Source organism: Trichomycterus rosablanca, chromosome 18 (genome assembly GCF_030014385.1).
Source record: "Trichomycterus rosablanca isolate fTriRos1 chromosome 18, fTriRos1.hap1, whole genome shotgun sequence".
Lineage (NCBI taxonomy): Eukaryota > Metazoa > Chordata > Actinopteri > Siluriformes > Trichomycteridae > Trichomycterus > Trichomycterus rosablanca.
The window spans coordinates 2,615,685-2,643,173 of NC_086005.1; the positions used below are offsets into that span (position 1 = coordinate 2,615,685).

General features: G+C 41.4%; 1 protein-coding gene across 1 annotated transcript; it reads right to left on the bottom strand.

Annotated features, from left to right (window-relative positions):
* Positions 1 to 582: 582 nt before the first annotated feature.
* atp8b5b (ATPase phospholipid transporting 8B5b) lies at positions 583 to 27,338 on the bottom strand. The gene is made up of 28 exons (XM_063013658.1): positions 27,262 to 27,338; positions 21,484 to 21,575; positions 20,799 to 20,854; positions 20,608 to 20,721; positions 19,606 to 19,704; positions 19,413 to 19,474; positions 18,666 to 18,738; positions 18,107 to 18,177; positions 15,279 to 15,361; positions 15,000 to 15,158; positions 14,430 to 14,518; positions 14,134 to 14,327; positions 13,489 to 13,697; positions 13,291 to 13,334; positions 13,016 to 13,181; positions 11,323 to 11,511; positions 10,598 to 10,713; positions 9,681 to 9,845; positions 8,813 to 8,924; positions 8,584 to 8,689; positions 6,850 to 6,991; positions 5,707 to 5,890; positions 5,395 to 5,618; positions 4,433 to 4,516; positions 4,022 to 4,267; positions 3,036 to 3,174; positions 2,760 to 2,890; positions 583 to 1,649 (listed from the first exon to the last, which is right to left on the bottom strand). Exons 2-28 carry the CDS (start codon positions 21,536 to 21,538, stop codon positions 1,392 to 1,394), a joined length of 3,570 nt encoding a protein of 1,189 aa, XP_062869728.1. The 5' UTR covers positions 21,539 to 21,575; positions 27,262 to 27,338; the 3' UTR covers positions 583 to 1,391.
* Positions 27,339 to 27,489: the final 151 nt, after the last annotated feature.

A 27,489-nucleotide genomic window follows, 5' to 3' on the forward strand; every position in this document is an offset into this window, starting at 1 on the left:
TGTTTAAAAACTCCAGCAGCGCTGCTGTGTCTGATCCACTCATACCAGCACAACACACACTAACACACCACCACCATGTCAGTGTCACTGCAGTGCTGAGAATGATCCACCACCTAAATAATACCTGCTCTGTGGTGGTCCTGTGGGGGTCCTGACCATTGAAGAACAGGGTAAAAGGTGTCCACAAGCAACATTCATGGCTTGTGTTTTTTTTAATTCTGTGAAAACTCTTGATTTAATTGTAGGAATCTAAAAGCCACCAGACTGAAATATCGATCCTCATTAAGCCATAATGAGCCACCGATGAATAGAAATCAGTGTTAAGGGTTAATCCTGTATTTATTTAAACCTGTACGAGTGACATTAACAAAATACACCAAACTAAAAGCTGCTCTTGTGGGGAATCTTAGGTTTGTTCAAAGTGTGTGAACTACAAACCAGTTTTACATTATTTAGGATAAATGTAGCAATCATAGCATCATTTATTAAGAAATGATCCGTGTACAAAACTCAGCATTCAGAGATACAGTCAAATGAACATCGACATTATTGCATGATTAAAAAATGACAAACTTACAAATATAACTTAAAACTGTTTATTAATTCACTATTAAAAAAAATTGATGCATGAATTCATATTACTTTTCATACATAGATCAAAAAAATTCATTCTGTAGCTTTCTGTAGCTTTCTACTCACACAATTCTGTTTGATTAAACACATTGAACACTCAGAATTAAATTCACGGCCTTGAAACACTCGCTCACGTTTTAAAGCTTTTTACAGGCGCATCAGTAAAAGCATTTTATCAACTGCAATTATTTATACTATTATTTATAATGTACATCATATCATGCAGTGACTTTCACTTTCATTTGATTTCAGACAGCATCGGTGGCTCGGTGGGTAGCACTGCCGCCTCACAGCGAGAAGGTCCTGGCTTCTATTCCCAGGTGGAGTGGTCTGGGTCCTTTCTGTGTGGAGTTTGCATGTTCTCCCCGTGTCTCTGTGAGTTCCCTAGGGGTGCGCCGTTTGTTACTACAGTCTGATGTGTGTTAGGAGGACCGTGGGCCCTCGGTGATGATGCAGTAGGTGTGTTAGGAGGACCGTGGGTCCTCGGTGATGATGCAGTAGGTGTGTTAGGAGGACCGTGGGCCCTTGGTGATGATGCAGTAGGTGTGTTAGGAGGACCGTGGGCCCTCGGTGATGACGCAGTAGGTGTGTTAGGAGGACCGTGGGCCCTCGGTGATGACGCAGTAGGTGTGTTAGGAGGACCGTGGGCCCTCGGTGATGATGCAGTAGGTGTGTTAGGAGGACCGTGGGCCCTCGGTGATGACGCAGTAGGTGTGTTAGGAGGACCGTGGGCCCTCGGTGATGATGCAGTAGGTGTGTTAGGAGGACCGTGGGCCGTCGCTGATGTTGCGGTAGATCTGTGGCGAACTCTCAGCTACGGGTGACTCCGCCAAAGGAAACAGCACCGGGCGGCTCTTAACAGGGCGGCGTAAGAAACCTCCCGAGGTAACGAGGTCACCGTAACCGCGAGCGTGAGAAAAGGCATAACCAGATCGACGGGTGCTCATGCGTCGCCGTGGGAACCGGCGAGGAGGTGGCGGGAGGACGGCTTTGGCCTGTCGGACTTTATAGCGCACCTGAGGATAAATAAATTAATACATAAATAAATAATAAGAGACAGAAAGACAGAAAAAACACAAACATAGACAGACAGACAGACAGACAGACAGAGAAACAGATAGAAAGAAATAAAAAAAGAAAGACAAACAGACAAACAGAATAAAAAATAGAAAAACAGAAATACAGACAGAAAGAAAGAAAGACAGATAGGCAGACAGACAGAAAAACAGACAGAAAGACAGAAAGACACACAGACCAAAAGACACACAGAGAGAAAGAAAGAAAATGACAGGGACAGACAGACAGAAAGAAAGACATACAAAAAGGAAGGAAGAAAGACAGGCAGACAGAAATAGTGACAGACAGACAGACAAAAAGACAGACAGAAAGAAAGACAGACAAACAGACAAACACACAGACAGACAGAATGAAAAGACAGACAGACAGACAGACAGACAGAAAGACAGACAGAAAGGAGAAAAGGATGGACAAACAGACATAAAAAAGAGCAACAGACAGACAGACAGACAGACAGAGAGAAAGAAAGAAAAAGACAGACAGACAGAAAGACAGACAGACAGACAGACAGAAAGACAGCCAGCCAGCCAGCCAGACAGACAGAAAGAAAGAAAGAAAGAAAAAGACAAACAGACAGACATACAGACAGAAAAGCAACAGACAGAAAGACAGACAGACAGGAAGAAAAAGACAGACAGACAGACAGACAGAAAGACAGACACACAGACAGACACACAGACAGAAAGAAAAAGACAGACAGACACATACAGACAGAAAGAGCAACAGACAGACAGACAGACAGACAGACAGACAGACAGACAGACAGACAGACAGACAGAAAAAGCAACAGACAGACAGACGTAAACATTTTCAGACGACTTTTTTAATATACATTATGTGGTCAAAAGCTCCGTTTAATTACTTAATTTATGCATTTCAGCCACAACAGTCACTAACTGCTGTAATAAATCAATTATATAAAGCAAATCACATTCTTACAACATTGCAGTAATAGTTTAGGGAAGGCCCTTTCTCAGCATGTTCCAGCATGACTGTTCCCCTGGCGTCCCAATACTTTTGTCCATTGAGTATTTCAGATTCTCACTCACCTTGTCGTTGACGGTGGGGCGGAGCTGCATGAGCAGGAACCGGAGGGCGAGAACTGGCAACCCACAGAGGATGGTGGTGAGGAAAATGGTGAGCCAAACGTTAGGCTGATTCAGGGAGTTTCTTGCAGTGCCTAAAACACACACACACACACACACACACACACACACACACACACACACACACAGTCATGTGATCTGATAATAGTTCATGACTTGTTCACACCTACAGACAGACACGGACTGACAGACAGGCGAGTTGAGAGGGGCGAGACTCACCGATGAAGGGGAAGGAGGAGGTGAAGATGAGGAACATGCCGTTACTGTACATGGTGAAGGTAACGGCGAAATACGCCGCCAGACTCCCCCACAGGAAGAACTGATTCACCGCCGTCCAGTACGCCGTGTCCAGACCCAGCTACGACACACACACACACACACACACACAGTGTTTACTGTTCATCACTTCAATCAAACACGACTTGTACACACAAACCGAGTGCTGTAGGGAAAAGTCTGTAAAGTCATGGCTGTGTGAGTCAAACATCCGGGCGCCTACAGGGACCATAATGGGCTCGTCTGATGGAGGGATTTCTTATTACTGCTGCAATTATGACCCCTGCTGGCTGACTGATGGCACTGCACAGAGACAGAAGATAGTGGAGAGAGTGTGACTCTCTGTGCGCCATACGGATCTCCATATGAACCCGAACAGCAGTTGGCTAATTCACCCATTTCAGAGGGGGCGTGTGTTAGATTCAAAGAACATACACACTATATGGCCAAAAGTATTTCGACACCTGACCACGAGCTTGCCGGACGTGATCTTCGGTTAGGGTAGTGCTTCAGAAATCAGAAGGTTGCTGCTTCAAGACCCACCATTGCCCCTGAACAAGGTCCCGACCCTCAATTGGTCAAATTGTATTTAGTAATAATTGTACTATATGGCCAAAAGTGTTTGGACACCTGACCATGAGCTTGCCTGACGTGATTTTTTTCAGCTAAAACAACAGTCGTTCTTCTTAGAAGACTTCTCACCAGCCTTAATAGTAGTATGTCTGTGGGAATAATCCTCAATTGGTCTCAACTTTTGAATTACTGTGTTACTTTGGTTTGTTGTTGTTGTGAAGTCTGACCTCTGTAGTTCCAGTAATAATATTAATTCTATTTTTAATAATAAATAATAAAGTGTATTTATACAGCACCTTATATACAGCATCAGCGCATCAGTACGCGTGTGAGATGTTTAATGCCGGATTAAATACCTGAACGTTGACGGCGAACAGTAAGCAGGTCTGAGCGAGCAGGGCGAAGGACTGGTAGTCGGCGATGTCCTTGCCGTCGTCGCGCACCGTGTCGTGCATGGCGAGGTACGGCAGGAAGAAGAGGACGAGCGAGCTGTAGCAGCTGTGCAGTAGAATCTTAAAGAACGCCGTCTTGCTGAAGTACCGATTCTGCTGCCCGGGCGCGTAGAGCTGAGGATACTGGACGCTCCAGCGGTCGTTCACGTCCTGTAGGGTGCACATGAACAACAGCACATCAGTACAGATGTTTGTTTATTATTATTATTTATTAGGATTTTAAGGTTATTCATGACAGCAGAGGTAAGTTACAGGTTACTCATGATTACAGACAGATCAGATCACATCTATAAAGCGAGCGCAGGAGGAACCAACCTGATCGAAGAGACTGAGGCCGATGACCGGTAGTGCGGTGTACACCAGGTTATAGAGCGTAATAAACCACTCGTCATACACCGTCTGTTCAACAACCAAACACAAACACAATATTAATAAAGTGATGGATGTATAGATGGACGGATGATGGATGGATGGATGGATGGTGGATATATAGATGGATGGATATTATATTATAGATGGATGTATAGATGGATGAATGGACGGACGGATGGATGAATGATGGATGGTGGATGTATAGATGGATGGATATTATATTATAGATGGATGAATAGATGGATGAATAGATGGATGGATGGATAGATGAGTGGATGAATGTATAGATGGACGGATTGTGGATGTATAAATAGATGGTGGATGTATAGATGGATGGATGGATATTATATTATAGATGGATGAATAGATGGATGGATATTATATTATAGATGGATGTATAGATGGATGGATATTATATTATAGATGGATGTATAGATGGATGGATATTATATTATAGATGGATGTATAGATGGATGGATATTATATTATAGATGGATGTATAGATGGATGGATATTATATTATAGATGGATGTTTAGATGGATGGATATTATATTATAGATGGATGTATAGATGGATGGATATTATATTATAGATGGATGTATAGATGGATGGATGGATAGATGAGTGGATGAATGTATAGATGGACGGATGGTGGATGTATAGATGGATGGATGGTGGATGTATAGATGGATGGATGGATATTATATTATAGATGGATGGTGGATGTATATATGGATGGATGGATGGATTGACGGATGATGGATGTATAGATGGATGATGGATGTAAATATGGTGGATGAATAGATAAATGGATGGCTAGATGGATGTATGGATGGATGGATGGATGGATGGATGGATGGATGTATGGATGGATGGATGGACGGACGGCTGGACGAACACTGACCTGAGCAGAGAAGCCGCAGAAGAAGGCGTACCAGAAGTGCACAAAGGTGAAGCTGAAGTTTTTGTAAAAGAAATAGCGCAGAAACTTGCACATGCGCAGGTAGGACCAGCGGCCGTGCACCAGCAGGAGGCGCTGCAGATACCGAAACTGAGCGAAGGAGAAATCGCTGGAGAGGACGGCCTGCATGCCCTCCTGCCCGCTGATCCCGACGCCGATGTGAGCCGCTACAGGACAGAACAACAAAGAGAACACGGTCAGACGACGCAGTACGCCAAACGAAACATTAGAACAGTTTTTTCCTGCTCCGCCCACCTTTAATCATGCTGACGTCATTGGCTCCGTCCCCGATGGCCAGCGTGATGGCGTTCTTGTGTTTTTTGACCAGCTCCACCACCTGAGCTTTCTGCAGCGGAGTGACCCTGCAGCAGATGACCGCCTGACACATGCAGGCCGTCCGCAACAGCTCCACCTGCAGGTCCTTCTGCAGACCGTACGCCTGAGAGGAGACGCAACCAAACGTCATGCTGATCTAATACATACAAGCTTTCTTACCTCGTAACGACATTAGCCTGGATTATACTGGGGCTAGACTATAGGGTCGAAAGTATGTGGACACCTGACCACGACCAATTTTGTCATTTAGCAGACGCATTTATCCAAAGTGACTTACAGTTGTGACAGTATACAATATAGCAAGCAGTGGTGGGGCTTGAACCAGCAACCTATTGATTACTGGACCAGTACCTTAACCACTAGGCTACAACTGCCCCATTTCAAAACCTTGGACATCCCTGTGGGAATTTGTGCCCTTTTAGTCAAAGACCATTTGTAAACAATGATGGATAAAAAGCCCAAGCTCACAGTCTACATTCCGATTCATCCCAGTGGTGATTAAAGTGGTTGAGGTCAGAGTTTTGTAGTTTCTCCACACTATACCAAACAAGGCAGCCATGCTTCAACAGAGAGGGTCTTCGCTAAACTGTTTTGGCCATAATAATATGGACAAAAATATTGGGACGCCCCTTATAACTAGTGAATTCATGTGTTTCAGTCACAACAATTGCTAACGGGTGTAATAAATCAATTATATAAAGTAAATTAGATGCTTCTAACTTTGCTCTAACAGTTTGGGGAAGGTCCTTTTCTTGTTCCAGCATCCATGACCTCAGCTCCACTCAACAGCTCTGGAATGAACCGGAACATCAACATCAGTGTCCAGCCATACAAAAGCTATTCTGAATGAATGGGCACAAATTCCCACATACATACTTAGACAAAGCACCCAAAGAAGCCACCTCAGAAGAGCGCCTGTTGTTCTAGCCAAAAAGATCACACAGACGTCACTCTGTTTTAATCCCGCTTGTTTTTTTTAAATGGAACATCAGGTGTCCACATACTTTTGATCATACAATGTATAACTAATACAAAAAAAGTGAAAATGTATGTCGTTCTCACCAGGCTGTGCCCGTTTATCACCAAGCCGTACTCTCCGTCTACCTTCTCATCCAGAACCACCGGAGACTTCTTACTCAGGAACTTGCTCTGCTGGTACGGCGGCTCGTCCGCTGAACTCGGCGACATCTTTTTCCTCGCGTTTCTGAACGTTTCACAAGAAATTATGTAAGAATAGTGTATAATTTACATCGACCAGGCATAAGTGAATATCACTGATGATCATCACGGCACCTGTTAGTGGGGGGGGATATATTAGGCAGCAAGTGAACATTTTATCCTCAAAGTTGATGTTAGAAGCAGGAAAAATGTGCGAGCGTGAGGATCTGAGCGAGTTTGATGAGGGCCAAATTGTGATGACTAGACGACTGGGTCAGAGCATCTCCAAAACTGCAGCTCTTGTGGGGTGTTCCCGGTCTGCAGTGGTCAGTATCTATCAGGAAGAGTGGTAAACCGGCGACAGGGTCATGGGCGGCCAAGGCTCATTGATACACGTGTGGTCCGATCCAACAGACGAGCTACTGTAGCTCAAACTGCTGAAGAGATTAATACTGGTTCTGATAGAAAGGTGTCAGAATACACAGAGCAGCACAGATTGTTGTGTATGGGGCAGCAAAAAAGGGGACCAACACAAAACAGGTTTAACAAGTGCTGTTTTTAAGGGTTATTATTATTGTATTATATTAATTTGGACACATTTTTGAGCAGTCCCAGAACAATTGCTAGGTTCAAATACCATTTAAATTCTAATGATTAAGTTATACATAGTCATTTATGTGCTGTTTATACTACCACATGGGGATTCTTTTTCACCAGCCAGCAGCAGTTCACACACACAGAGCCATATCATGAACCGAGAGTCCCGCTATGCTTTATGTAAACCACCACCCCCATAATATTGCCACATTGACCACTTTGGATGAAAGCATCTGATCAATGCTGTAAATTTAAGTGGCAGCACTGACACTCAAGCTTACTAGTTCGAATCTCTTTGCCTACACATACGATGATTGGCTAGACTGAGAGAAGGAGGGCAGTAGGGATTCCTCATAACTGCTGCAATCATGACCTCTGCTGGCTGATTGATAGTGCTGCACAGACACTGGGGATAATGGAGATCGGTTCATGACTCTCGGATCTCCATATGAACCCGGCTGGTGCAGGTGAAAAGAAGCGGTCGGTACTGCACATGTGTCTGAGGGGGCGTGTGTTAGAAATGTTAGTTATGGCCCTCCTTAGTCAGAAGTGGAGGTTAGCAGCAGTATAGGCGAAATACGATTGGATAATTGGAGACGACTAAATTGTTACGCTATGCTTTATGTAAACTGCCCCCCCACCAATCATATTTGGATAAAAGCTCGGGTGGCGCAGTGGTACTGACACCAGTGCTGACATCTCCAGCTTGCAAGTTCGAATCTCAGCTCTGCTAAGGACCGGCCGGGCGCCTACACAGACAATGATTGGCTGTAGGGATTCCTCATAACTGCTGCAATCATGACCTCTGCTGGTTGATTGATGGCACTGCACAGAGACGGGGAATAATGGAGAGCAGTGCATGACTCTTCATGCGCAATACAGATCTCTATATGAACCCGGCTGGTGCAGGTGAAAAGAAGCGGTCGGTACTGCACATGTGTCGGAGGGGGCGTGTGTTACACACGGATCTCCTCGGTCGGGGTGGAGGTCCGCAGCAGTAGAGGTGAAATATGATCGGATAATTGAGAGTTTAGAACTTACATCAGTTCCTTTCTCACTTCCTCTGGCGTATTAGCCGCTATGACGAACACCTCGGTCATTTCCTCACGTAACATGTTACACGAATATCCGATGTTTTCCGCCGTCTCTGTTTGAAATAAAAAATACCACAGACATTATGCATTTACAGCAGGAAATTTTCTCACGTTCACTATCGCTAACTGAGATTTAGCTTAGCAACGTTAGCATGCATGCTAACACTGAGTCTGACCCTGTTTGTCTCCTGTTAACACCCAGATCTTTATATCAGCCTTGGAGAGCTGCTCGATGGTCTGAGGTACGCCGTCCTGCAACTTATCCTCCACTGCTGTCGCCCCGATCAGCTACACACACACACACACACACACACACACACACACACACTGAGTTTAAAAGCATAGTGGCATTGCTTTTAAACATGTGCATTTAAGGGAGAGATATTAAAGGTTGGCACACTATATAACCAAAAGTATGTGCACCCCACAGTTGTAGTTTGGATGGTGCTAAGGTTGAGGTCAAGGATCCAGACTCATCGATCCATGTCTGTTCTTCAATGGTCAGGACCCCCACAGAGCAGGTATTATTTAGGTGGTGGATCATTCTCAGCACTGCGGTGACACTGACATGGTGGTGGTGTGTTAGTGTGTGTTGTGCTGGTATGAGTGGATCAGACACAGCAGCGCTGCTGGAGTTTTTAAACACCGTGTCCACTCAATGTCCACTCTATTAGACGCTCCTACCTTGTTGGTCCACCTTGTAGATGTAAAGGTTATACCGGGTGTTACACTCCTTCCAGCACAGCACACACTAACACACCACCACCATGTCAGTGTCACTGCAGTGCTGAGAATGATCCAACACCCAAATAATATCTGATCTGTGGTGGTCCTGTGGGGGTCCTGATCATTGAAGAACAGGATGAAAGCTGGCTGAAAAGGTATGTAGAGAAACAGATGGACTACAGTCAGTAATTGTAGAACTACAAAGTGCTTCTATATGGTAAGTGGAGCTGATAACATGGACAGTGAGTGTAGAAACAAGGAGGTGGTTTTAATGTTATGGCTGATCAGTGTAAATGTAAGGAATTGTAGATAATTCACCATGAGGTCCTTCTCGATCTCCTCGTAGATGGCGTCCAGTTTCTCCTCACGATCGTCCATGGCAGTGCTGGCCTCATGGTGGCGCTTTCTCCATAACGCAAAGTCAGATTCATTCAGGTCCTTATAGGCTAAAACTAGAGTGCGCAAACCTTCACCGGCGAATTCCTACACACACACACACATACACACACACACACACACACACACACACACACACACACACACACACACACACACACACACACACACACACACAGCTGGGTCATAAATACACACATTTGACTATAGGCAGTGGTAGCTCAGCGGTTAAGGTACTTGACTAGCAATCATAAGGTTGTAGATTCAAGAAACCCACTCCACACAGAAAGGACCATGGGTGTCTGTCCGAGGAGTCGAACCCATGCCCTTCTTGCCGGTAGACAACAGTGCTACCCCCTGCACCACTGTGCACTGTCGCCTCAGAGCAAGGAGGTCCTGGGTTCGATCCCCAGGCCGGCGGTCCGGATCCTTTCTGTGCTCCCCGTGTGTGCGTGGGTTTCCTCCGGGAGCTCCGGTTTCCTCCCACAGTCCAAAAACATGCAGTCCGGTTAATTGGAGACACTGAATTGCCCTATAGGTGAATGGGTGTGTGTGTGTGTCTGCCCTGCGATGGACTGGCGCCCCGTCCAAGGTGTTACTGTGTGCCTTGCGCCCATTGAAAAGCTGGGATAGGCTCCAGCACCCCCCACCACGACCCTAATTGGATAAGCGGTTAAGAAAGAGACTGAGTGAGTGAGGACTGCCATGACATATGTATATCTTACAGGTGTATGTAAACTTTTGACTTCCGTTGTATTTACTTACACATGAGGGATTTTGTTTGTTGAAGCTGCACACACACACACACACACACACACACACACTCAGCAGGGACTCACGTTGAGGTGTTGGGTTGTGGCCTCCATAAGTTTGGAGCAGGACGGATGGAGCCTCTCGTAGACGATGGTGTCGGCACCCTTACAGTACAGAGTCAGTCGGCCCTCGGGACTCCTCACTACAAACACACACACACACACACACACACACACACACACGAAAACCTGGTGATCTCTCTACACAGACGCATTTTACATCATCCTACACTCCCGAGAAGAGGGTGTGTCTAAATTCTTAAATACAATAAAATGCTCCTACTGAGGCGCCTTAATTCTGAGTGATGATCTGACTGAATGACGAGGGAGCGTCCGACGCCTCCTCAGCACTGAAGGCAATCCCAGCATTCAGTGCGGCACGACTTTTCTCACAAAAAACAACAAACACGGTGGACGAATATAATGCGGAGCAACCAACGGAGTTCTTTTCAAATGTGAATAAATTCTCATTGATGTTTAATGTGTATAAAGGTGCACAAGTGTCGTTTATTTGTAAATTCAGGCTCGTCAGGGACAGTTTAAGCATTTTCGGTACACGGAGGGAGACGATAGCTGGCGTGCTAGCAGGTTGAACGTCCTGAGGCTAGCTGTGTTAGCTTAGTAAGCTAAAACTGTGCTGACGTAATAAGTAGAGCGTCTAAATAATCTGCCTCATGAGCTCCATGTGTTATTAGAACCCTCTCTACTGAGGCAGCTGATCAGGTAGGTAGTAGGCAGCAAGGCAGACCTACCGATGACCGACATCCTCTTGCGGACGTTGTTGAAGTCCAGTACGGCCAGCAGCTCGTAGGTGGTGTGGACCCCCATCTCGACCACAGAGATGGTCTCCGGGGTTCGGGAACGAAACACGTAGCCCAAGTTTCGCGCCGCGGTGACCAGAGCTCCCTCATCCGGAGACTGAGCCTGGTAGAACAGCTCACCTGCAGAGAGACAGAGTGTTACCACACCATCACCACACCATCACCACACCTAATCATCTAACTTTGTGAGTTCAAATCTCAGCTCTGCTAACGACCGGTCAGGCGCCTAGATGGACGAATTGTTATTCCTCATAACTGCTGCAGTTACAACCTCTGCTGTCTGATCGATGGTGCTGCACAGAGACGGGGAATAATGGAGAATGTGTGACGGTCTGTGCGCAATACTGATCTCCATATGAACCTGAAAGAAGCAGTCGGTACTGCACACGTGTCGTGGGGGGGGGGGGGGGGGGGGGGTGTTAGTTACAGCCCTCAGTCAGGTGGAAATGCAAACTGGGTAATTGTAAATGTACAATTAATTAATGGAAAAAAAAAAAACTTATGGCCAAAAATATGTGGACACTTTTTTTGTATATCGTCGCTGTCCGATGAAAAACACGTATCTCCACTTTTAGCGGTTTTCACTTTTTTAAATGTGTTGATTGTGGGTATAAATCTCTGTCTGTCCATAGCAGCGAATATCAAAATGACCAATGAAAAGATGAAAAATCACACAATCTCTTTACCGAGTATCTCCATTGGCTGCTAGACCTGTCCATCAAAAGCGCGTATCTCCTCCTTCCCCTCGGTACAGTTTTTTTTGTTGTTTTCTTTATTTTTATTTGTACTTTATTTTGTAATTGTATTTCCTTAATATGTAACTAAGCTTTGGCGATACGAATGCCCATATTTCGCCAATAAATAAAGCTACGTTTGAGTTGAAAGAGGCGAAACTCGTTTGCTGCGTCCGGGTAGTTCGAGCCTTCAAAGTAAGAATTAAACTTCTGCTTCTATTTAAATAAAGCACTTTGGTTTCTAAAATTTGCTATTATTTGTCACAATCGTGTGTGAGCTCGCGTTCATATGAGTGGTTCTTAATACATGTTTACTTTAACATTAGCTTGCATATTGACTAGCCAGCTAACCTTAGCCATCTAACTTTAGCCAGCTAACTTACCTTAGATGAGTTATGTGCAGTGGTAAATGTACCGTATTGTATCTAAATGTCACCATCTGTGGTTTGTTTGCATCGTTACTGTCGGGGGAAAAGTTTTTTCCTTTTCCTGAAAAGTTGGGTTTTTGGAGATCCGTGTTTTTCATCGGACAGCGACGATATGTACAGTTTTTTTACAGTACATTTTGTACAGTTGTATTCTATAGACATACGTAGATGCTCTCTTCAAAGTCACGTTCTACAAAATGCAATTCTAAAATTATTGGGGGTCATCAAGTTTTCATTTTGCAGCTTCCCCTTGGATACAATTTTAGCTTTTTTGTCCATCTGATGAGCTGATTGTGGATGGTTCATGGATCACACCTACATCACAATGTGTCATTACATAATCATTTGCTTTGTGATGGTTGGCTGCAGAGAGGGGTCAGCTCCTTCCATTCTTCTCTCTCGTGTTGCTTGTTAAAAAAAAGGTGTAGGTGAGAAACGCTGATCTAGACGACGCTCGCTCACCCTCGGTCTTCTCCTCTGGCATGACAGTGTGGCACAGCGCCAGCAGACGGAAAAAAGCCTGAGCTTCTGGATTTCCGAGCTTCACTGCTTCCACCAGAGCATGATCGTGGAAGGAGAACTTCGGATCTGCCAACAGGTTCCACGAGAAGTCCACCTTGTCTGTTTTCTGCACATCAGACAGACAAAAAGATGCAGGACAATAGCACTCAATGTAACATGTACAATCTAATGCAATCACTTTTAATCGATAGAATTCATTTTGTTTGGTTACTAACCTCGGTTATTTCAACCCTCTGCCCAGAAAAGTCAACAACTTCACCTGAACAAAAACATCCAAAGAAAAACATTTGAACCATATAGTGTGAATCACTCAAGAAAATGAGAGCTAATGTGTATCATCATCTATTAACTTTGGTTATATTTAGCCATGTTAGCATAGCATTATCAGCGAGAGTATCAACAAGAGCTCTTACCGTATGACTTGCTGTTGATGGAGCACCTGTTGAAGGTCATGATGTTCTGCGTTAGGGTTCCCGTCTTGTCGGAGAAGATGTATTTGATCTGACCCAGCTCTTCATTCAGCGTGGTGGTTCTGGCCTGAGCCGGAGTGTCACTCTTGGCGTGGTACATCTTTCTGTCCCAGTCTATAAAGTAGCTGTTCCCCAGCCGGAGGATCTCCACACTGCGACGGCAGAAACGTCACTCATGAACTCACCAAGCCTGGTCAGTATTAACCAAGTCTTTCACTAGTACTCCACGCTGGAGAGGGTAAGATCCCATGTATATACAAGATATTATCTCTCTTAGCCTCTCTCCAGCTGGGCAGAGAACATGCATGGAGAATCGTCCACCACAAATTTTACCTGCCAGTCAAAACTAGATCTAAATTAGCTCCTGCTGAACTGTTAAAGCTTCTGATTACCAGTGGTAGCTCTTAACCACTGAGCTACCACTGCCCTGCCTAAATCTATATTCAAGAGGGGTATCCACATACTTTCGGCCCTATATTGTAGGTACTGTGTTCCTGAATCAATATTCTTATTTCATTTCCAGCATGTAGAACCAATTCAGAACGTGATCATTAACTCCAAACTGGAGCAGAACCAGTAGAGCCATACCTGACGTAGAGCGAGATGGGCACCACCGTGTTGAGAATGATGACGTAGGACCAGAAGGACAGGAAGCTGGAGAGGTTGGCGTCGGCACCGTCCTGCCGAGGTAGGAAGGCGATGAACGGCTCGCCCTCCTGATGCTCCCAGACCGAGTTCCCGATGGCCAGAGCCGTGCACATGCACAGGAGCAAGCCGAAGATCTGAGGGTCAGAAGAACGGACCATCAAAACACACACACACACACACACACACACACACCGCAGGAGAGCTATAATATCACAGAGTTAAGAAGAATCACTTACGATAATCACCAGCAAGTTCATCAGGTGATCGATACTCGTACGCTTGAATACCGACTTCCCAGAATTCTGCATCAGCTTGGTATCCGGACCTGGTGGGATCACCAAACACATTTATTACATTCACATGATCAAGAACACAATATATTTTGTCATCCTCGCTGAAAGCGCAAGGATTTCAGCATAACCCGAGTCAAAGGGGTCCCAGAATTTATTATTATTATTTTAACACAGGGGGTCACCGCTGTCCTACTGTCACCAGACACCTTTGGGATGAGCTAAAAGGTCGATTGCTAGCCAGACCGGTGACTGACCTCACAAATGCTTTTTCGACTGACTGGGCACAAATTCTCACAGACACATTTCAAATTCTCGTGGGAAGCCTTGCTCAAAAAGTGGAGGCTTTTATATCTGCAAAAAGAGTCTAACTTTTTATCAACTCCCATGGTCCAGCAAGCTCATGATAGGGTGTCCACATACTTTTGGTCACATAATGTAAGAATTCTTTTATCTTTGATCTTTGATCAGACCCACCAAGAATATGGTCAGGTATACAACTACTGACTGTAGTACCTCCAAACAGGACGAGGCCAAAGCACCAGTCGGTGTTCCGCAGCGTACATCCTCGCAGCAGGATCCTCTCGTTATCCAGAGCGTACGTTTGCCCTCGCACCGCCAGCGTCCCTGTAAACTTATCCAGACGGTTGTTGGGAGCCTCACAGTGCACCTCGCCTGCACACACACACACACACACACACACACACACATAAACAAATATGAACTCATTTCATCTTTAAAACTGCCAGCTACCAAAACAACACCAACACCAACAACAGCATCACTGTTACTCACCATTAAAAGCTGCCAGTTTATTAATGTCTCCACCCAAATCACCCGTTACTGTCAGAGCCTGTTTCACCTTCAGATTAGTCTCACTGAGAGAGAGAGAGAGAGTGAGTGAATGAGTAAATTAGGAGTGAGTGAGTTAGTAAGTGAGTGACAGAGTGAGTCAGTGAGTGAATGAGCAAGTGAGTGAATGAGTGAGTGAGAGGTTGAGTGAGTAAATGAATGAGTGAGTGAATAAATTTGTAAGTGAGCAAGCGAGTGAGTAATTGGGTGTGTGAGTGAGTAAATAAATGAATAAGTGAGTGAATAAGTGAGTGAGTGAGTGAGTAAATGTGTAGATGAGTAAGTGAATGCGTAACTGAGTAAGTGAGTGAATGAGTGAGTGAGTGATTGTGTAAGTGATTTTGTGAGTAAGTGACTGAGTGAGTGAGTGAGTGAGTAAATGTGTAGATGAGTAAGTGAATGCGTAACTAAGTAAGTGAGTGTATGAGTGAGCGAGTGAGGAAATGAGTGAGTGAATAAATTAATAAGTCAGTGAGTGAGTGAATGAATGAGCAAATGAGTGAGTGAGTAAATAAGTGAGTGAGTGAGTGAGTGAATGTGTGACTGAGTGAATGAATGAGTGTGTGAGTGAATGAGTAAGTGAATGAGTGAGTGACTGAGAGAATGAGTGAGAGTGAATGAGTGAGTGACTGAGAGAATGAGTGAGTGAGTGAATGAGTGAGTGACTGAGTGACTGAGAGAATGAGTGAGCGAGTGAGTGAGTAAATGAGCGAGTGAGTGAATGAGTGAGTGAGTGAATAAATGAGTAAGCGAATGAATGAGTGAGTGAGCGAGTGAGTGAGTGTATGAATGAGTGAGTAAATGAGTAAGTGAATTAATGAGTGAGTGAGTGAGTAAGTGAATGAATGAGTGAGTGAGTGAGTGAGTGTATGAATGAGTGAGTAAATGAGTAAGTGAATGAAGGAGTGAGTGAGTAAGTGAGTGAATGAGTGAGTGAGTGAGTGAGTGAGTAAATGAGTAAGTGAATGAATGAGTGAGTGAATGAGTGAGTGAGTGAGTGTATGAGTGAGTGAGTGAGTAAATGAGTAAGTGAATGAATGAGTGAGTGAATAAGTGAATGAATGAGTGAGTGAATGAGTGAGCGAGTGAGGAAATGAGTGAGTGAATAAATTAATAAGTCAGTGAGTGAGTGAATGAATGAGCAAATGAGTGAGTGAGTAAATAAGTGAGTGAGTGAGTGAGTGAGTGAATGTGTGACTGAGTGAATGAATGAGTGTGTGAGTGAATGAGTAAGTGAATGAGTGAGTGACTGAGAGAATGAGTGAGAGTGAATGAGTGAGTGACTGAGAGAATGAGTGAGTGAGTGTATGAGTGAGTGAGTGAGTGAGTAAATGAGTAAGTGAATGAATGAGTGAGTGAATGAGTGAGCGAGTGAGTAAATGAGTAAGTGAATGAATGAGTGAGTGAGTAAGTGAATGAATGAGTGAGTGAGTGAGTGAGTGAATGAATGAGTGAGTGAGTAAATGAGCGAGTGAGTGAATGAGTGAGTGAGTGAATAAATGAGTAAGCAAATGAATGAGTGAGTGAGCGAGTCTGTGTATGAATGAGTAAGTAAATGAGTAAGTGAATGAATGAGTGAGTGAGTGAGTGAGTAAGTGAGTGAATGAGTGAGTGAGTGAGTGAGTGAGTGAGTGTATAAATGAGTGAGTAAATGAGTAAGTGAATGAATAAGTGAGTGAGTGAGTGAGTGAGTGAATGAGTGAGTGAGTGAGTAAGTGAATGAATGAGTGAGTGAGTGAGTGAGTGAGTGAATGAATGAATGAGTGAGTGAGTAAGTGAGTGAGTGAGTGAATGAATGAGTGAGTGAGTGATTGAGTGAGTGAGTAAGTGAGTGAATGAGTGAGTGAGTAAGTGAGTAAGTGAATGAATGAGTGAGTGAGTGAGTGAGTGAATGAATGAATGAGTGAGTGAGTAAGTGAGTAAGTGAATGAATGAATGAGTGGGTGAGTGAGTGAGTGAGTGAGTGAATGAATGAGTGAGTGAGTGAGTGAATGAATGAGTGAGTAAATGAGTGAATGAGTGAATAAATGAGTAAGCAAATGAATGAGTGAATGAGCGAGTGAGTGAGTGTATGAATGAGTGAGTAAATGAGTAAGTGAATGAATGAGTGAGTGAGTAAGTGAGTGAATGAGTGAGTGAGTGAGTGTATAAATGAGTGAGTAAATGAGTAAGTGAATGAATGAGTGAGTGAGTGAGTGAGTGAATGAGTGAGTGAGTGAGTAAGTGAATGAATGAGTGAGTGAGTAAGTGAGTGAGTGAGTGAGTGAATGAATGAGTGAGTGAGTGAGTGAGTGAGTAAATGAGTAAGTGAATGAATGAGTGAGTGAGTAAGTGAGTGAGTGAGTGAGTGAATGAATGAGTGAGTGATTGAGTGAGTGAGTAAGTGAGTGAATGAATGAGTGAGTAAGTGAGTAAGTGAATTAATGAATGAGTGGGTGAGTGAGTGAGTGAGTGAATGAATGAGTGAGCGACTAAGTGAGTGAGTGAATGAATGAATGAGTGAGTGAGTGAGTGAGTGAGTGATTGAATGAGTGAGTGAGTGAGTGAATGAATGAGTGAGTGAGTGAGTGAGTGAGTGAGTGATTGAATGAGTGAGTGAGTGAGTGAGTAAATGAGTAAGTGAATGAATGAGTGAGTGAGTGAGTGAATGAGTGAGTAAGTGAGTGAGTGAATGAATGAATGAGTGAGTAAGTGAGTGAGTGATTGAATGAGTAAGTGAGTGAGTGAGTGAGTGAGTGTATGAGTGAGTGAATGAGTGAATGTTGCCTGACCCGTCCAGCTCTGCGGTCTCTATGTAGATGAGGTTGAGCGGTTCACTGCTGGACAGTAACAGTAGATCAGCCTGCACATGAGCAACAGTAACGTTAATCAAACTATATGGACAGAAGTATTTGGACGCCCCTCCAAAAATACGTATTTAGCTGTTTTAGCCACGCCCATTTCTAACCCATACTTACATGTACAACATTGATTTGCTAAAATAAATTATTTACATTCAGCCATATGATGTAAATATGAAATGAAATAATGTAGGTTTTGGGGTAATTCATGACTTCATCGTTTTCTTTTTGGACAGTCACTGTATGTGTACGAGGGTGTGTGTGTGTACGAGGGTGTGTGTGTGTGTGTGTGTGTACGAGGGTGTGTGTGTGTGTACGGGGGTGTGTGTGTGTGTACGAGGGTGTGTGTGTGTGTGTGTGTACGAGGGTGTGTGTGTGTGTGTGTGTGTGTACGAGGGTGTGTGTGTGTGTACGGGGGGGTGTGTGTGTGTACGAGGGTGTGTGTGTGTACGAGGGGGTGAGTGTTGCTGATGTGTGTGATCATCTTCACCGTGACAAACTGGTTATTCTCCAGCTTGATGATGTCGCCCACTTGAACGTTCATCCATTTCTCCGTCCTCAACCTGAATTTAAAAAAAAATCACACACAGCTCCAGTTTACAAGATCGGACGAGATCAAAGAAGATCGGATGAGATCAAAAAAGATCAGAGAAGACCAGACAAGATCAGACAAGACTGAAGATGATCAGGGAGGATCCGAGATCAGAGAAGATCAGTCAAGATCAAAGAAGATTAGATAAGATCAGAGAAGTTTAGACATAATCAAACAAGATCAAAGAAGATTAGAAAAGATCAGACAAGACCAGAGAAGATAAGATGAGGCCAGACTAGTTCAGAGGAAATCAGACAAGATCAATGATCAGAACATTTCACAAGATCAGAAAAGATCAGACAAGATCAGATGAGATCAAAGATCAGAGGAGATTAGACAAGACAAGCTCAGACAAGATCAAAGAAGATTAAACAATATTAAAGAAGATTAAAGGGGATTAAACAAGATCACATAAGATTAGACAAGACCAGACAAGGTCAGAGACGATCAGACAAGTTCAAAGAAGATCAGAAAAGATTAGACAAGATCAGACGAGATCACAGATCAGAGAAAATCAGACAAGATCAAAGAAGATCAGACAAAAGCTTTACTTCTATGTAAAACTCGTTCCATTTACTATTAAGTCTTTACTTTTACTTTATTCACTTTTATTAGTTTCTGTATGTAATGAGATCAGAGACTCACTGTCCATCAATCAGCACGTCCACCTTCCTGTTATTCACCTGTCGGTCATTTCTGTGTCTGTTCTACAAACACAGACATCAAGAATTTAGGGAAGGCCGATCCTAAATCATGTGATCGATCTGAACAAAAGCAGTAAAACTGAGACTGAACCCAGTTCTAACAGAGGAGTAACAGTGAGGTGATCATCACTCACGATGTCGTCTGAACCGTCTTTGGCGAGAGTTATGCAGAGCACCAGGAGCAGAGGAACCACCGTGGTGAACCAGGACAGAGACGAGATCGCCGGAATCAACTACAGAGCACAGGGTACAAAATCACTCAGCACGCAGTCAAATCTGAGCTAAACCAGATTTAAATGTTTACATTTTAAATTTAAAAAGATTATACATTAAAACCTATTTTTGTGTTTTAAATTTAAAAAGATAATAAATTAAAATCTGTTTTTGTATTTTAAATCTTAAAAATAAAATCTGTTTTTGTGATTTAAATTTAAAAAGATTATAAAATAAAACCTATTTTTGTGTTTTAAATGTAAAAAGATTATACATTAAAATCTGTTTTTGTATTTTAAATCTTAAAAAGATTCTAAAATAAAATCTGTTTGTGTTTAAAATCTTAAAATATTATTAAATACAATTTGTTTTAAATAAAAAAAAATTCTAAAATAAAATCTGTATTTGTATTTAAAATCTTAAAATGTTATAAAATATAATTAGTGTTTGTGTTTTAAATCTAAAATGATTCTTAAATAAAACTGCTTAAACATGACATCACAAAAATATTTTATTATATTTTTTATTAATTCATTCATTATTTGTCTGCTTTGTTAGAACTGTCTGTTTTTCATTTTAAAATATATATATATATTTTATATAGTAGTTAGTTTTAGTTAAGTAAATAATAACAGGGCTGCACGGTGGCACAGCGGGTAGTGCTGTCATCTAACAGCAAGAAGGGCTTGGGTTTGATTCCCTGTGTACTGTGTGGAGTTTGCATGTTCTCCTTGTGCCCTTGTGGCTTTCCTACAGGTGCTCTGGTTTCTTCCCATAAGTCCAACGACATGCAGGCAGGTGTGTGTGTGTGTGTCTTGCTTTTTGCCCATTCAATCAGACCCACCGTGACCCTGACCAGGATAAAGCGCTGGTAAAACAGACAGTGAATGAATGAATATGGTGTGTGGAGCTCATTTATTCACCTGCAGGATGAGCAGGAAGACGAAGTAAGCGTTAGCCAGTCGCTGGAACTGTTCGAACAGGTTGAGCGGCAGGAAGGTGAAGACGTTGTACTTCGAGGTCTTGATGGCGTTGTTCTACAGGGAGGAAATAAGACATGTTAAAATATTACGATAATTAAACGTTATTAAACTTTAATATCATTTATACTCACAGCATAGCGGAAGGACAGATTAAACTCTCGGTCATTCGCTCGTAAGTGTCTCTCCTCTTCAACCCAAACACAAAACATAATAAATAATCAATTAAAACTAAGGAAATGATTCATTATTTTATTATTAATTATCATTATTTAGTTTACTTTACGTTCTCTAAGGTTCCTGCACACACTATATGGACAAAAGTATTGGGATGCCCCTTTAAATGATTGAATCCATGTGTTTCAGCAACATCAGTTACTAACAGGTTTAATAAATAATTTATATAAAAGGAATTTTAAGCCTCCAAAGTTGCAGCAACAGTTTAGGGAAGGTCCTTCATGACTGTTCCTTTGGGCATGAAGCGAGCTCTAAAAAAACATGCTTGTTTTTTTCTTTAAAGCCCTGATCAGGTTTGGAATGAACTGGAACACCGTACATGCCCAGCCATACAAATGCAAATGCTGACTGAATGGCACAAATTCCCACAGACATACTTCAATCAAAGTCTTGCTGTTGTTCTAGCTGAAAAGATCACATAGACGTCACTCTATTTATTATAGTTTGTTTTTGACATGGGACGTCCAACAAGCTCATGGTCACATGTCCAAATACTTTTGTCCACATTGTGTATTGACATCATTTAATCATAGCCATTGCCCCCCTTCTTATTGTAGCTTTAGCTAGCTCTGGATGACGTACCCTGTACTTTGACTTTCTTCTTGTTCACGCCGATCGCCGTCAGCACAGAGCCCATCGTTCACCCTACACACCCGGTATCACCCAGGATCATGCTGACCACAACAAGAGAGACAAGAACAGAGATAAATACACCAATCAGCTATAACATTAAAACCACCTCCTTGTTTCTACACTCACTGTCCATTTTATCAGCTCCACTTACCATATAGAAGCACTTTGTAGTTCTACAATTACTGACTGTAGTCCATCTGTTTCTCTGCATACTTTTTGAGCCCCCTTTCATGCTGCCCCACAGGACCCCCACAGAGCAGGTATTATTTAGGTGGTGGATCATTCTCAGCACTGCAGTGACACTGACATGGTGCTGGTGTGTTAGTGTGTGTTGTGCTGGTATGAGTGGATCAGACACAGCAGCACTGCTGGAGTTTTTAAACACCGTGTCCACTCACTGTCCACTCTATTAGACACTCCTACCTAGTTGGTCCACCTTGTAGATGTAAAGTCAGAGACGATCGCTCATCTATTGCTGCTGTTTGAGTCGGTCATCTTCTAGACCTTCATCAGTGGTCACAGGACGCTGCCCACGGGGCGCTGTTGGCTGGATATTTTTGATTGGTGGACTATTCTCAGTCCAGCAGTGACAGTGAGGTGTTTTAAAACTCCAGCGGCGCTGCTGTGTCTGATCCACTCATACCAGCACAACACACACTAACACACCACCACCATGTCAGTGTCACTGCAGTGCTGAGAATGATCCACCACCTAAATGATACCTGCTCTGTGGTGGTCCTGTGGGGGTCCTGACCATTGAAGAACAGCATGATGAAAGGAGCTAACAAAGCATGCAGAGAAACAAATGGACTACAGTCAGTAATTGTAGAACTACAAAGTGCTAAGTGGTAAGTGGAGCTGATAAAATGGACAGTGAGTGTAGAAACAAGGAGGTATTTATATATGCACTTTTGATAATAATGTTTCTAAGCATATGTGTGTGTGTGTGTGTGTGTGTGTGTGTGTGTGTGTGTGTGTGTGTGTGTGTGTGTGTGTGTGTGTGTGTGTGTGTGTGTGTGTGTGTGTGTGTGTGTGTGTGATGAGCGGTACATTCTGAGTGTGTTTTCAGTCTCTGTGTGGTTAATAATAAACCACAGAGGAACCAGGAAACACAGCCAGTGTTTTATAGCTGCGTCTCTTATCAGTCTGATTATGTACCTACGTTTAACTCGTCTCTCTGTTTTACTCTCTACACACCCGTCTTTACTGATTATGAAAATATTAAGCCTTTATGAATCTGCAAACCATCAAATCTCACCATTAATCTTCATAAAAAGATGAAAGGAAAAGGGTTATATTTATATATTTAATACATATATTTAAAAAAAATTCCAATGTTGTTTTACTAACCAACGTCATCGACCTTGTAAATATAATGTTTTACAGTTTGATGCCTGCAACATACTCAAAAAAGAGTTGGGACAGGGCAAAGTTTATAGAATATTTAAGTTAAAATGGTTTGAAATGTTTCACCATGAGCAGGTGAATGTCGCTTGGGTATAAGGAGGATGACTGGGTATAAAAGCAGGATCCACCAAAGGATCAGTCTGTACAAGCAATGATGGGTCGTGGTTCACCAGTTTGTGCTGAACTTCATGAGAGAATTGCCAATACTCTCAATACAATTTCTCAATACAAAACTGCAAATAATTAGGGTCCTCCACCATCTACCATGCATAACATTGTGAAAAGATTCAGGAAATCCAGAGAAATCTCAGTCTGTGTAGTGCAAGTTCATCTCATATGCACTGCAAAAATGATTTTTTGACTTAGTAAATAGAGTGAAGATTTTTAAAGTACTTTCTACAAGAATATTCTAGTACAGTCTTGCTACTTAAGAATTTCACATATAATTCAGTGTGTTACTTGGTGTTTCTTTGTAACTATTTGTCATCAAATACATTCGTAAATTTTATTCTAAATACCAAGTAAAATTAACTATGTTTTTTATTTCTTGGATTGAAGCAAAGCAAAACTGAAAAGTTCTAGTAAATATTACTTTATGTTCCACGCATGCGCATTGCCTGGCAAGTTCGGACATGTTTCACACACAGTGCAAAACGAGCTGCTGATTTTAGAATCTTCTCAAGTCTTCTCACCACAAAGTTTTTCGGTTGTTGAGGACATGCTTTGGCCAAAGTGGACTGTTTTATGGTAAGTTGTAATTTTTAAAGAAATTATATTACCGTGCCAGTTAATATTATAAATATTTAAAAAGTTGTTTAACTTTCTACACTATTGACTCCAAATTAGCGTCTGTTAGCATGGCAGAATTAATATTATGTAGTTATATTAATCGTGATAACTTGTTCCGTTTAATGCACGTGGGCTTAAAATGTTGGTTCTAAAATAGTTCTTTTGTCTCATGATTATGAAAGCCTGTTTTGCTACTTAAAAATAAATCTGTCTGAGGCTTTAGCCCCGGGTCTTTCAAATACAAATGTGCATTATTAGGCGACCTGTGAGCAAACCTTGAGGAAGTAAAATTGAATTATAATATGTAACATAACATTCTGAGCTCTTCATAAACTTCATAATGACTAACTTATAATGTTATTTTTTTTTAACTTTCTTAGGTGAAAGATGAGTTCAGGAGGAGAACTACACCTGGAGCGAGAGTTTCTCTTGCACTTTTACTTGCATCTATTTTAATTTTTTACTGCAAGTTTTCAGAAAAATGTTTGAAAGATTGCTATCATTTATTTTGTCCTTACACTGTGACACTTTTGTAGTTTGTTTTCCATTTACAGTTTTTACTTTTGTGTAGCGAGTGAGACTTTAGAAAACTTGCTGTTTTAAAGATATTTTGTCCACTGAACTGTAAGTGAAAATGCATTTCCATTCATTGAGCAAAACAAATAAAAAAATGTTGTCTGTCATAGTGGTTTTTGTATATGGTAATCATTGATGTTGAATTGAATAATGTAAAATTATTTGGCATTTTATAATATAGCATTTTAATAATATATACCATTTTAATAATAAATAATATATAATATAGCATTTTATAAGCCATGTTTTAATGCTTTTAGTGCTGCAATGTTTAAGTAAAATTTACTAAGATACAGCTATTAAAATATACTTGAAGCAGTGTGTAGCAAAAGTACTTTTACTGAAGAATTTCTAGTAAAATCCAGATAGAATTGTGAGTAACTTTTACTTGAATATATGGTCTGTTAAATTTACTAGCAGTTTGTACGTGGAAAAACTGTCCTAAGTTTAAAGTAAATCTTACTCCACATTTTTTGCAGTGTTCCTGATGTGGTCAAATAAGTCCACGTCTCAGCTTGTTTTCTGTAAAAATTAAGAACATTATAACCAGGGCACTGTTCTGTCTTCTGCATGTTTTTAGAAGGTGGAAGGAAGACCAGAGTCTTTGAAGACAATCAACCATGACAGGGGAAAAGAACTGAACCCAGGCCCCCAGGACCCATGCTGCTCTTTTGGGTTAAAGTCAGGACTTTCAGTACGTCTCTCGATAACGTTAATTCTGTTAGTTTTTAGCCATTCAGCGTTTCTGCACTTTTTTTACTCTAATTATTAAGAATTTCAAAAACAACCGCTGCTTTCACATCATCATCATCATCACATGAAAATCTTCTTCCCCTTAAAGCTTCTTAGAGCGTCCAAAAAGGTGGAAATCAGATGGAGCTAAATTCGGACTATAAGCGTCTCTCGGTCTCTCAGACACGCCCGATTACTCCTCCCACCATCACCGCTTATAACCACAATATAAAAGTGATGAATAAGACGGGATAGGTGTACTGCACACACATTAAAGAAAGTGTGTGTCAGATGAATATACACCCTCCTTGGTACCCAGCGGCGGATTGGCTACACTAAACTGGGAGAAAAAGGGGGTAAACTGCATTAAAAGATCATCAAAAATAAAATAATAATAATAAATAACTCAAATGCTTCTTAGCTTTTATTTTTTAGTTCCTTATTCTTAATTAAATAGATTAAATAAAAAAAATATTAATACTTACATTTAATATTATTACTGTCACAGTTAATATTTCTTTATTGTTGTTACTACTTCCACTGTTTCTATATACTTTTCTTATATATATATATATATATATATATATATATATATATATATATATATAGCTATTATTTTCTTTAATTATTTTTCTTAAGTATGTAACTAAGCTTCAGTAATGTGAACGTCCATATTTGTCGTGCCATTAAAGCTGGGTTTGAGTAACAGAAGTGATAAGACGTTATAGTTCAAACCCTGAACTTAAGACCTGAACTCGTAACGTAGCTTTATCTAATCTGTCAGACACAGAAATAAATCTGTATGAAAGATCAGGTATAAACCGGAGAGAAATAAAACAATTAAAGTGATTATTAAACAGAATCTGGTGTAGTGTGATTCACATGCAGGATGAACCACGTCCTGTTTAATGCAGACTGAACGCAGTACATTACAGTTCTCTCTGTGTGGGGTGGGTAGGTTATAGGGCTACATTTATAAATGACCTTATGTGAGGGTATTTTTACATTATATAGAATCTTACACAGTATTTAAGTTTGCTAACAAAAAGCAATTATAATTATTATATTGTAATTATATTGTTATTATATAGTAATTATATTATTATTATTATATTGTAATTTTATTATTATTATTATTTTGTAATTATATTATTATTATCAGCATCATCATTATTATTATACTGTAATAATAATTATTATTATAAGCATCATCATTAATATTATTATTATTATATTGTAATTATATTATTATTATTATATCATATTTATAGTTATTATTATTATTATACTGTAAATATTATTATTATATTGTAATTACATCACAAAAATGTAATTTTTTGCCCAAATAAATAAATATTTTATTGTTAAACCATCTTTTATAAAATCTGAAGTTAAAAAACATAGGAATTAAATGACTTTATAAACAAAGCTGGAATAATGGTGCAAATAATACAAATAATTATAAAAAGTATTATTAAAAACAAAAAAAACCATTATTCTAATCAATGCAGACATAAAACAGGGAGTTTAACTAATGCTTTTAAAAACATTTGTGAAATGTTCAGAGAAATAATTAGAATTATTTTAGTTTTAATTAAAAGTATTTTTAAAAGGTTAAAAATATAATTACCGGTTAAAACCTGATAGGTTTGGATAATGTTAGAAATACTTTAGAGTTTCTATATTAGTACAAAGTAAAAAAACAAGCCACGAGAGTGAATTTTAATAATAATCTGTAATTAAAGTTAACCAGTAACACCATTAAGATTTCAGCTTGGAACAGGTCAGTGATCACAGTGACATTGCTGTGGTAGGAACACACACACACACACACGAACACACACACACACACACACACGAACACACACACGGACACACACACACACGAACACGAACACACACACACACACACACGAACACACGAACACACACACGAACACACACACACACACACACACACACGAACACACACACGAACACACACACACGAACACACACACACACGAACACACACACACACACACACGCTACCACTGGGAAACCACCTGCTTTACACACACTCATGTAAAAACTAAGACTAAAAACATCTGTAGCATCTGGATAAACACACAAATCCAGCAGTATTTTAATTAAGAATTAGATACAAAAAGAACTTCCATCATCCTGTTACAAAACCCTCAACTCATAACAGTCTTACACAAATCAAACAAAACTGAGACGTACCCGAGTCAGAAGGTTCCCCTCCAAGTCGGTGAAGAAGCAGCCGTACCTCGACCGTACGCAGGAACAGCGAGTGGACGTGAACTGCACTTCCCACAATGCACCACCACTCACACCTACACGTTTCAAGGGCAGGTGTAAACGTAAACGCTGGGATAGACTCGGGACTGAGCCGGAGGGGCCCGGCCTGAGGGATGTGGACTGGGTGGAGTCGGGAGGAAAAAGAGGGAA

Bases quoted from the DNA above. Each gene is read 5' to 3' on its own strand.
- atp8b5b (XM_063013658.1), bottom strand. From the start codon at position 21,538: ATGGGCTCTGTGCTGACGGCGATCGGCGTGAACAAGAAGAAAGTCAAA. The intron at 13,182-13,290 runs GTTAGTAACCAA...TCTGATGTGCAG, and splicing joins AGAGGGTTGAAATAACCGAG to AAAACAGACAAGGTGGACTT. The intron at 6,992-8,583 runs GTAAGTTCTAAA...TGAAACGTTCAG, and splicing joins GAAGTGAGAAAGGAACTGAT to AAACGCGAGGAAAAAGATGT.